Here is a 12,447-nt window from a genome sequence, read left to right on the forward strand (position 1 = left end):
TTCCAAAACAGATTGGCTCATTGACTTTCTGTACCTTAGACCTTGAGTACTTTCCCTGGATTTGACAACTTACTCCCATAGCTTCCAACTTCTTCAGGAGAGTTTAAGTAGTTTCATCACTTGGCCCATCCAAGGTTTATCTTTAATATATACATTTTATCTTTATCAAGGCAATCAAACATACACTCCCAGCCATACTCTCTCACCACCTTGATACATCAATATGGAGAATAATTTTCAGCCAGGATCTGGGATCTGGAATGCAATGTTTGAGAGTGCGATAGAGATAGGTTCAATTAGGGCATTTCAGAGGGCAGGGATTATTATCTGAAAAGGTAAATGCCTTTGGATAGTCAAACCTGAATGGCGTCCTTCTGTCCTGCAATCATTCTATGATTCTGTGACTATTCATCAACATTATGGTCTTCGATGTAACATTCTCTTGGATATTATTTTTTGCAGTAGGGATGGCTTCTCAGAGCAGTATGGTGCACAGTCTGTCTTGGAACAGACTATTCTAATTTGAGTAATGTGTCATAAGGTAGAATCAATAAGATATCTCAAAGCTAAGGTCTGGCCAGAGAAGTGCAATCACAGCATGGCAGAAATTCAATTTTACTTTGATAGGGAGCAATGCAAGTGTAAAGCCAGTGTGCGAAACTTAAATAAGGGCCACAATAGAGGTATGTTTAAAGAGTCACAGGCTGGGGGATAAAATTCTGAGGAAAGGTCAATGGATCAGCAGAAGCAAATATTTAAGTTGATACATCATGGGGTTTAACAAAATTGTATTCTGATCAAAAGGATTCAATGAAAAGAATGAATCAATCGTACTTAACTAAGGCAGTCAAGGGCAGTTTCCAAACAAAAACTAAGGCTTAAAGTGAAGTGAAAATTAGGCCAGAGGATTGGGATTTTTTTTTTGGAACCAGTAACTGATTAATAAACACCGAATAAAGAAGGAGAAAACAGATAATGAAAGTAGTTGTCAAGAAATATAGAAACAAACAGTAAGAGATTGCAAGGTTATATAAGAGAGTAGATAAAGTGAGGGACTCTTGGAGGATGTAATGTGGGGAATTAACAAAGGAAACAGGGAAATGACAGATAACTTTACCCAATATTTTGCATCCATTTCACAGTACAGGACACTATAAACATCCCAAAGATAACAGATAAGCAAGGTGCTACTGGAAAGAAAAATCTTGGAACAGTCTCTATCACAAGGGACAAAGTATTTGATAAACTAATGGCTCTCATGCCAGACAAGTCACCAGGCTCTGATGGACTGCACACAGGAATTTTAAATGAATGTGCAACAAAGATATTGCAAGCATTGGTCAAAATTTTCAAAATTAAACAGGTTAGGTTTGGTTTTATTCATTAGAGTTTAGAAGAATAAAGGGGGATCATATTGAAGCATACAAGACCCGGGGAAATCTTGAACTAGGGGACAGCTACATAATAAAATTTAAAATGGAGATGAAAAGGAATGTCTTCTCCAAGAGTGTAGTGAGTGTTTTGAATTCTACCCCATGTAGTTGTGTAAGGTAGATGACTGAAAGCATTCAAAGATGAGGCAAACAGATTTTTGAAATATCAAGGAGTTGATGGCTATGAGAAGCCAACATGAAAGACGGGATGAGGCAGATCAGCCACGATCTTATTGAATGATGGGGTAGACTTGAGAGACTGAATAACCTCCTCCTTCTGATGTCCTTATATTCTCGACAAAGAATTAAATGCTTCAACAACCCTCTGTATAGTTCTCTTAACATTAAACTCTTTGTTAAGCAATAAGTCTAAAGCAATATCTCTTTACTATTGATACCCAACACCAGAAAAAGGCTCATTTGAAAGCCTTTTTGAAATCAGGGAGGCAGCCTAAATAGGGTACACAACACTCTGCAATCTCAATTAAGTTGCAACCTTCTCTATATATTTTATATCTTCACCATTCATTTATTATTGGAGACAGGTTAATGCAAAGCATCCTTAATTTAGTGCAGAAAGGCTTTTTATGGTCATAACTTTACAGAGTCACATACCTCCAAATAATTCTGAACTCCAAGAATTGGTTGATCTGAAGGCGATTTCATTACTCCACTGTAAAGAATGAAATATAGTGTCTGTATAAACAGTGTGTTTATATTAGAGGTCACTTTACATGGTTCAATAAAGTGCTAAGTTGTACTTACATTCGGAAAGAAAAGAACAGGTGGAGCAAACAAGCTCCAGCTTGAGCATCCTATTCTGCTGCCATCTTGATCATTTCTATAAGATGGCAGCGAAGTAGGCCATTCCAGCCACAGCTTATCTGCTCTGCCCATTCTTTTCTCTCTCTTTTCCTCCCTCTATGTTTTTCTTCTTCTCTTCTGTCTTCTCAGACACTCAGCCTTGGACACCTGGAGCACGGTCACCAGCAACTAGCAGCCCGGACCAGAGGACCAGTGCAGAAGAGTGATTGCAGCCAGTGGTCAGATCACATGGAGGCCCACTGTGCTGGTATGCTGCGAACAGCACTTGGAGAGAGATTGTGATGTTTGTCTTTTTAAACTTTGCATTTTTTTTGATCTACGGTTATACCATAACTTTTTTTTCCTCATTTCTCTAGTCTGCAACTAAGGATTGTGCCTAGGTACCCTGTACCTAACGTGGCGCTGTGTGTTGGTGACATCGTTACACTGTAATCTTGTAATTGAAGAAGCTGTACACAGGTACCTTTGTACCCAAGATGGTACTGTAAGTGGTGACGTTAAAAACTTTTCATTCTACTCATTTGAGTACATGACAATAAAGCTAATTCTAATTCTACATTATAACAAACACATTGCAGCTTTTATAGTAACTTTAAAGAAAACCCACCCCTTGTGACATATAGCCAAGGGATTTTCCAACTTATCTAAAGGACCTTATGACAATGAAAATCGTTGGACACTAGAATACAACAAACAATAATGTACACAACTAAGAATATTTCTTTGTTTGCAAATATACTTGCATCTTGTGATAAATATTCATTCACTGTCAACATTTGGTCTAGCATTGTCACATAAAGGGCAAATTGAGAATCTTTCAAGGCATATTTCAGGATCTCCTGAGCTGATTGATAAGTCTCTGGAATTTTACTAACTCTAATGTGCTATATCACAATAAACTACTATCAAGACTATTTGTTGATTACTTGAAATGTTCATTTGGCCTGTTTGCCTGAGTCTAATCAATGCATTTGTCAACATAGACTGAACTCCAAATCATAAAGTTCAAATGCATTGATTTCTCTCCAGTTCTAAAGCCACTGACTTGTGATAATATCAGTGACAGGAGCCCCTGATACCTCACGCAACTAGCTACTTTTCCACGTGTGAGTGGAAACCAAGGCCGAGGTCCACCAGAGAGATAGCAGACCGGGGCCACTGGACAAACCATTAGGGTTTTGAAGAAGTCATCTCGGAGAAAGTGAGGACTGCAGCTGCTGGAGATCAATCAAAAAGTGTGGCACTGGAAAACCATAGCCGGTCCTGAAGAGGAGCTCATGCTCGAAACGTTGACTCTCCTGCCCCTCGGATGCTGCCTGATCGGCTGTGCTTTTCCAGCACTGCACTTTTTGACTTTTGAAGAAGTCATATCAGACTCAAAACTTAATTCTGTTTCTCTCCCCGCAGATATGCTTCCAGACCTGCTGCGTTCCTCCAGGTGTGTGTTTTTGTATCTTAAACCATCAAGGAATCGATGGGTTCTTTCCTGAGACTAAAAACACTGGGGTCATGATAGCAGCCGGGATCAATCGGAGACAGCCCTTTCCCAGTCCATGTGACCGGAGCTGCATTTACACCTGGGGAAGAAGGAATCACTGTGTAACGGTGTCCGTGTGAAAATGGGAGATTGCACCTACCTGTACTGAGTGCCACAGTACTGAAAAAAGATTAAATACCGCGCCTTCGCCGCCATTGGGTGCTCCGATCCCGGGAACAATCGTCCTTCCCTCAGCGACCGAACGCGACTGGAGACTTCAGGACCCAAAAGCCCAGCCAAACAAGGGCCTGACAGAAAAAACAAAATCACAGACGCACTACAGGTCCCACTGAAATGTTGAAGCACATATTTAAGATTTCATACTGAATGTATAATTAATCCTTGTGCCTTGTTACGCCAGATGTCTTGAAGGTTAATGGAAAGACCAGGCAGGCGCATTTTAACACAGTCCTGATTTGTCCCTGAATGAGAGAGATAGAGCACATTCGGGGTCTTTCTCGAAGGGTGATGCCGATCTGATGCTGTCATGGACTCTGAGCTAATGAGAAAAAATGCAGGAGATAGGGCGTAGGTTTGCGCGAAGGTCAGAGGTTACAATGCGGAAAGAGATCATTCTGGCCATTGTGACAGCGCTGTTTCCCTGAATGGACTGTTTTTGTCCTGTTCAGTTACACGTTTTTCCTTATCCTGTCACCACCGCAATGCTTCCAGATTCTAAGCCATTCGTTGCGTGTCCGCATGGCTTGATTTGACAGTTGTTTGATATCTGTGCCCTCTTGTCTCAAATCGTTCACACATGAAAACATTTACTCTGCCAAGAACCACATGAATTTTAATACCTCTATCCAGTCTCCTGCCTTTTCTTTCTTATCCAAGGAAAATATTCCCAACATTTCCAATCCATTTTTGGAACTAAGGTTCCACATCCCAGGAACTATTCTCATTAATCTGCTCTACACTCACTTAAGTACCTTCACATCTTCTTTAAAGAGCAGCATCTAGAACTGAACACTAAGGCTGAACTAGTATTTAATCCAGGTTTAACATAAATTCCTTGTGCTTATGCTCTGTCCCTATTAATAAAGTGGAACAATTCATTGTTCTCACAATCTAACATATCACCCTCGATGACCTATGTACATAAACATCATGTGCTGATGAGCCCCCTTCAGGGCTGTACCTTTAGCTTATATTATCCCTCCATGTTCCTCTTTTCAAGATGAATCACTTCACATTTCTCTATATTAAACTTTATCTACCACTTGTCTACATCCTTTTGAAGTTTTGCTATAGTCTTTTCAGAGTTTACAAAGCTTCCAAGTTTCATAACGTCTACAAATTTTGAAATTGTGCCCTGTGCACCAAGGTCAAGGCCATTAATATATATCAGTAACAGCAACGATCCCAATGTTAATTCCTGGACAACTCCAATGTAAACATTTTTCTGGGTCAATAAATATGCATTGATCAATACTCTGTTTCTGTCACTCAGCCAATTTTGTATCCTTGTTGCATCTATTTTTAAATTTCATGAGCTCTAACTTTGCTTGCAAGACTGTTGTGTGACACTATATCAAATACCTTCTGAAAATCCATGTACACATCAATAGTATTGCCTTGGTCACCCCTCTCTGTTACCTCTTCTAAATGTCCAGCAAGATAATCATGTATTACTTTCCCTTAACAAATCAGTTCTGATTCCCCAATTAACCAGAATTTGTCCACAGACTTAATTTTGTCCTGAATTATCGTTTCTAGAATTTTCCCATCACTAAAGTTAAATTGACTGGTCCGTGGGCCTTATTTGAACAAGGGTGTAACATTTGCAATTTTTCAGTCCTTTAGAACCGTCCTTAGGTGTAAAGAAGACTACAAAGTGATGATACTGCCATCACAATTTTCACTCTCATTTGGTCCTGTCATCTTATCAATTTTTAAGTTCCGACAATCTATTCAATACCATCGCCATATCGATATCAAATCCTTCTAAAGCCTGTTCTTACCTTTCACCATGGCCTGTGTGTCTTTTTCTTTGGTAAAGATAGGTGCAAACTGTACAGTTAATACCAGATTCATGCCCCTGATCCCCTCTGTAAATCCGTTATTGTTCTCAAAATAGCCCTGCTGTTCATCTTACTATCATTTAATATTTATGCATCTATAGCTGATTTTGGTCTTCTTTGGGGAGGGATGGAGAAGGAGGATAGAAGGAGAAAGACAGTTGCAGTGGCTCCAGTCCGGCAAACAGAGTGGAAATGAGGGACAGTTTAACTTTCGGGACATTGAATAATAAGCCAGGTCACACTTTCAAATCGGTTTTATTTTAATTCTCCCTCTCACTAACTGGGAAGGATTTGTACACGGAAGCAGACTGACGTCCACCCATGCACATCTTTCGGGCATCGTAGATTATCCAATTCTTCGTCTCAAATTATTTCATCCTGCATGTTTCCCAATTCATTCCATTTCGCCTCTTTAACTTGGTCCAGGATATATATATTTTTAAAAAATATATACGTACGTCCACTTTCACTGATCGGCCAACGATGCCCCCCGCGCCTTTATCAAAGATGGCCGCCCCCATAGCCGTCACAGAGCCGCCGGGCGTGTCCTGGCCATCAGCTGATTGACAGCTCCCAGAGGCAGGGCGTCGGGCTTGCAGCTCCTCTTGTCCCTGAGCATACAGAAAGAGAGAGAGCGCAGGAGAATGGATCGCTGGCTCCGGGGTTCACTGCACACTATTCCTACCATTTTGGACTAAATCAAGTCCGGTCGCAGGCATATCCTCGCGTTTGGTTTCTCAGACCAGGCGATGAGCAGACTAAATGAAGGGTGAATGCCAAACTAGAGAGAAAGAGACCATCAAAATGACAGTGGATTTTGAAGAGTGTGTGAAAGATTCCCCTCGGTTCAGGTAAGGAGTGTTTAATTATTGGACAGGGATTATGTTTCTCTCTAGATTCATTGATTCTGAGTGGATGCTTACCTTCCAGAATACAGCGTTATTGTGTATAAATGATGAGTACAAATGTTCCAGCCGGTACATTTGAAACGTGTATGTCTGCCAAACCCAGTATTTAATCATGTGTGTGATTGCAAAGAGGATTATAAAGAAACTGTATGAAATATATAAGGCACAATGCGCGAGGCTTCTCCGTGCTTGCATTGCATTCCTGGTCTAAGAGGCAGCTGAGTTTAAATAACGCCTGTCGCCGTTTCATATTTCAGTCCATTAATTGTATGCAGTTTGTGAGCGGTGGGAGAAAGGTACTGATGGCAGTGCACAAGTGTTGGGCAATTGTTCTGGGACAGGAGTTTTCTTACCAAAGTATGGGGACAGTGATAGTGATGCATGGTCTGGTGGGACTAAATCTGACCTGGGACAGGGTCCCACCAGAATAGGATGTCAGGAACGCAGAAAGAAATTTGCAATGCCTCATTTTGAAATGTCCCCCTTCTCATTTTGAACTGTCTCCTTTCTTGCAAAAACGCAGCGTGCAGTTTCTTACCAGAAACTGGTGTGTAATGCTCTGCAATTTCAGCGGGAATGAATCTCTTTAATATGTTGAATATCAGCGAGCCCCCAGCGCCCCTTTTTGTGCGATGGTGATATTGGTGGTGTCGAAGGACACCTTCATTATGATGACTGGCCTGTAATAAATACAATGAAGTAATAGATCTGCCCTGTCACTGGACTTGTAGCATTTCTGCTGTCAGTTCTGTCAGTGTAGTAATTACATTGAGGGGAGAGGCGCCATTTCTCGTTTTATTAAAATCCCAGCCGCACATCATTTCCCGGGTATTTCCCGGTGATTTTGCCGCCTTGTGATAAGATCTGTACTCATTTTTCAACTAATTCCCGGAGAAATGATGTGACACCTGATGAGGAATTGCAGTAGCCTCGAGATCAGGACAGAGGCTGAGAAACGGTCCTGAATTCTGTTTCTGTAAAACTGCCAGATGAGGATAAAGGCAGCTGTGGAATAATGGACACTATTGCGACGCTCGGTCCTGTTCTGTACGTTATGATGTGTTGCCTATTGTATTTGGTTTAAGTTTTGAACGTTATTCCTTAGTTTCAAGATTTTTAAAAATAATTACAATCATTCTTTGAGATGCATTCATTATGTGCAACATATATTGGACGAGCCTTCCTAAGAGCTGTGCATAATCTGTGAAGGTTAAAACAGAGTGGGAGGAATTGGGTTCTGTGGCCATTTGCCAGTTCTGTGGACTCTTGGCTTTTACATGCTGACTCCCCAAACCTCTCCCCTAGGCACAAGTCAGGAATGTGATGGAATATTCTCCACTTGAATGAGTGCAGCTCCAGCAACACTTCAGAAGCTTGACGCCATCCAAGACAAAGCAGCCTGTTTGACTGTTGACCCATCTCCACCATTTTTAGCATTCACCCCCTTCACCATCAACGCAGATGGACAGTGGCTGCAATGTATACCACCTACAAGGTGCACTGCAATAATTCATCAAAGCTCCTTCAACAACACCTTTCAAACTTGCACACTCTGCCATCCAGAAGGTCAGGAGCTTCAGATACAAAACAACAACACCTACAAGTTCCTTCCCAGTTGCATGTCATCCTCTCTTGGCACTATATCACCATTACTGAATCAAAGTCCTCAAACCCCCTTCCTAACTATGGGTGTTCTTACTACCATTCAAAAAAGTGGCACACCTCCAAGAGTGATTTGGAATAGGCATTAAATGCTGGTCAGTGACACCCACAACCCAATAAATAATAAAGAAACATGGTGCTCACAAATGACCCCACACACCACAAATGAGCCACACACCAGAAACATCCTCATATATGATGTGAACAAATGCTGTGTAAATCTTTCCATTCATTTAAAAATAAGAACAGAATATATGATTAGAAGTTGAGGATGGAATTATGTCGGCATGCCCTGGTTCAAATATCTCTTCCACTGTAACTGCTCCTGTATCTGGTGTATCCCAGACAGAATAGACCTCTTTCTGCACTGGATCATTCCAGTTTGATAATTGATCTGGGCTCACCATTTACAACATTGCAGGAGGTTAGTATGGAAGAGTTGAAAATAGAAAAATGGTATCAAATTCTGTACTAGCGATGTTAAATGAATGGACGTGTGAGCAGCAGATTCAGGAGGTGTAAAGAGGTCAACAGAAAGGCCATATGAATACCAGTTGCACGTCGGTGTATAAAATGTGTATAAATTGAATAGTACATTTTGAGAGAGAATATGAAGTGAAATCATTAAATAAAACCTGATTGCAAGATTATTTACTTATTTAGCAGATGTACATTTCTGGAGCCAAGCAGTTGCCGATTTGTTGAGTTTTTAAGGCAGTAAAATCCTTCAGTGGAAGAATGAAGAGAGTCACGGAGACCAATGGATAGCCCTTTAAAGGTGGAAGTACAGTCAGCAAGCAGATGGGAGTCTGAGTTCTGTACGCAGATTGGAATTTGAACAATTGTTGCTTGGCTACATTTGGAAAATTTGCATGTAATTCAGGCTATCTGAAGACAAAAAAGATATGTAGAATCATAGAAAGGATAAAGTGAAGATTTTCTTGCATGATACCAAATTGTGAGGTTGTAGTTATGAAGAACAGTTAAAACGTTTGGTGTCTTTCCACAAGAACAGAGAAGGAGACATTTTCAAAATTCAAACTGACCCTTTCACTTGCTAGCAAGTTGATAACAAGAAGGTGTAGATTGAGGAGTATTGCTAGGGAAACTAATTGAGGAAGTTGGACATTTTTTTAAAGGGTAATTGGATAATGGATTTTTTTTTAACCAGAGCAGCCTTTAAAGCAAAGACTATAATGCAATTGAAAAGAGAATTTGAAAATCAATGTAAAAGGATACAGGGAAGATACCGGGAATCAAATTAGAATAGACAGGTCCAGTTTTTCTGTTTGTTCTTGGAACATATGAGCATGAACCATCTGAGTTTCAAGCTCATCTTTTTTGCTCTGAGGACCCAGTGCTGGCCCTTCATTTTGTGACAATTACTTGTTAGCCTTGACCAAATGACAGCATTCTCACCTCTGACTTGTGTGGATGCAGTGGCCTAGTAGTATTATTGCTAGACTGTTAACTCAGAAACTTAACTAATATTCTGCCATGGCAGATGGTGGAATTTGAATTGAATAAAGAATCTAGAGTTAAAGATCCAACAATGTTGGGAAAAAACATCTAGTTCATGAATGTCCTTCACGGAAGGAAATCTGCCATCCTTATTCAGTCTGGCCTAGTGAGTCTCCAGATCCACAGCAAGATAGTTGACTTTTAACTGCCCTCATGCAATTAGGGATGGACAATAAATGCTGACCTAGCCAGATCCATCAACATCCTATGACTGAACCTAAAATAAAAAGGAAGGGGTCTCAAACACAAAAATAGAAGTTGCTTTTAAAAAAGGCCAGCAGGTCTGGCAGCATCTGAGAAGAGAAATCAGAGTTAATGTTTCGAGTCCAGTGACCCTTCGTCAGAACTGATAGTAGAGAGGGGCAGAACTTCTTCAAGGTGTACATACCCAGAAGAGATGTGGCAGTGAGTTAAATATTAAATAAAATCCGCACAAACTGTGGACACTGTAAATCAGAAACAAAAACAAGTTGCTGGAAATGCTTAGCAGGGGACTCAAGCTGCACTTCAGGACCTTGGCATATAATTTTGGGCTAACATTTTAGTGGACTATTGAGGGAGTCCAGCATTGTGTACCTCCTGGAACCATGTAAAACCTTCTGCAACATCTTTTTTTATATGAGGAACGTTGTAAGAATGAAAGTTATCCTTATGCTGGGTAATTTTGACTATTACTTAAACAGCTTGCGAAAAATATTTCTCATCTAACCAGGGTTAAGCCTGTGAAACCTTATTTGTACAAATTTGGGAAGCACTGCACCAAATTTGAAGTTCTGGACAATTTCAACATCTGATGATAAGATTGCACAACTTGCCAACACAAGGAATAGTTGAGATGGATAGTGCAGATGAATTTAAAGGGAAGATGGAAAGCACCATATTGGAAAAAAGGAATTGAACTCCTACTGATCGGGCTAAACAAAATAAGGTGGGAAGATGGTTGTATGGAACATCAATCACAGCACAGCCCAGTTGGGCCAAAAGGCTTGTTTCTGTGCTATGTTGACCATGTTACTTTTAAAATCTTGAGTGGTGTGCATGATCACATATAGCTTTCATTGCTGGAAATCCCTGAAGGGACAAGTAATGAATTTTAACGCATTAATGTCAGTTTATTAACCCCCCTCTCCATTGTGTTTCATTTCCTGAAGGATATGCCGTCTTAGATGGGTCCTGTGCATATTTCAGATCAGGGAACTTCCATCCACTCTGTGGAAATCCATCCCCTCAAAGAATACTGGGAAAAAAACAGAAAGACACAAACAAGTGTCAGGGAGTTTAAAATGATTAAAGATGGTCACAAAGTTCAGAACATTTCTATAATCAGCAACTGAGCTTACTTTTGTCATGTGTTGCTGGATCACAATATTAGGCCTGATGTGTTTGTCATGAGTTTTCATTCTTTGGACAAGTTTCCCATGCAGACTAACTAATATGGCATGAAAGGATGCTTTGTGTATGTGTGTGTATGATCGCATGTCTATATTTGAGCTTGAATAATGTCTGTAAGTTCTTGACTACAAGGGATGATATTTATTTAAATAGCAGAAGCAATATTTGAACTTGAGTTTTCAGTTTACCTTCAAAGCAAAACATTGACACTTCTATCATGACTATGTGTAGAATTTTAGAATTAACAGTGTTTTCAATGATAGGATCAGTTTTCTTGCACTTAAGTAGTTTGCTAGTGATTTACATATTTATATAGTCGAGGTGCATCAGCCAAGCAGATCCAAAACTATTCTCATTAAGATGCAAGTAGCTTAGCAACAGTGAAGAAACTAATCTGATAATCAGTAACAAAAATTATCTTATCCAAAATTGTACTTAAATTTGGGTAAAGTGTAACATTTTTGTCTTCTTTGCTTATCTTGGTTGTTAAACGCAAAGCTAAAGTAGAGGTAGTAATAATGGAGCACTGTTGTCTGCTTGAGTCTTGCAAATTCTTTTTTTAAACTTTAATGAAAAACTAATTCTGTGGTACCATTTACAGTGCTTTCTATATGGTGGTCTTTGAGAGAAATCTGACAGGTAAAATTCCTGAAAGTCCCTGTCTGACAAGATGTGATCCACACCTTTAACACAGCATATATCACCAAAAACTGTCATTAGAAAGTTGATGTCTTTTTAGATTTACTTTCTAAGGTCTGTTGAAAAAATGCTTTCAGGAGAGAGCTGTTGTAATTCTGCAATAACTGTGTGTAATGTCACTAAATTTATTTGTATCCACACAGAGATGTTTCATTGTGGTTATACGTTTTTTATATGATATTCTCTAATTGTTCCCATTACCAGAGCTTCAGACCCTGTGTTGGTATAGCTCAAAATCAAAGATTATGTTTAGAAGGCTACATAAGAATATTTTAGTTTCAAATAAAGAACAGAATTTATACAGAGCCTTTCAGAACCTTAATATGTCCCAGAATTTACAGCCAATAAAGTAATTTTGAAGGTGGTCACTGTTGTATGTAGAAAATGCAGCAGCCAATTAGTGGACAGCAAGCACCTACACATAGCAATGTGCTAAATGAGGAGAT

At 39.8% G+C, this 12,447-nt stretch overlaps 2 protein-coding genes across 3 annotated transcripts in view; one reads left to right on the forward strand and one right to left on the reverse strand.

Moving 5' to 3' along the window:
• Positions 1-3,989, reverse strand: part of pusl1 (pseudouridine synthase like 1) — a 92,588-nt gene extending 88,599 nt beyond the window's left edge. For both annotated transcript variants that reach the window (XM_060852161.1, XM_060852160.1), the window contains exons 1-2: positions 3,896-3,989; positions 2,049-2,106 (exon numbers count right to left, since the gene is read on the reverse strand). In XM_060852161.1, the coding sequence (XP_060708144.1) occupies positions 2,049-2,106; positions 3,896-3,951 (114 nt within the window). In that variant the 5' untranslated portion in view covers positions 3,952-3,989. The remainder of the gene's footprint in view (positions 1-2,048; positions 2,107-3,895) is intronic.
• Positions 3,990-6,447: 2,458 nt separating this feature from the next.
• The window catches only part of acap3b (ArfGAP with coiled-coil, ankyrin repeat and PH domains 3b), a 302,002-nt gene continuing 296,002 nt past the window's right edge, over positions 6,448-12,447 (forward strand). Inside the window, exon 1 of the mRNA XM_060852259.1 lies at positions 6,448-6,670. Within this exon, the coding sequence (XP_060708242.1) occupies positions 6,582-6,670 (89 nt within the window). The 5' untranslated portion in view covers positions 6,448-6,581. The remainder of the gene's footprint in view (positions 6,671-12,447) is intronic.

This window comes from Hemiscyllium ocellatum, chromosome 37, assembly GCF_020745735.1.
Source record: "Hemiscyllium ocellatum isolate sHemOce1 chromosome 37, sHemOce1.pat.X.cur, whole genome shotgun sequence".
NCBI classification, from domain to species: domain Eukaryota; kingdom Metazoa; phylum Chordata; class Chondrichthyes; order Orectolobiformes; family Hemiscylliidae; genus Hemiscyllium; species Hemiscyllium ocellatum.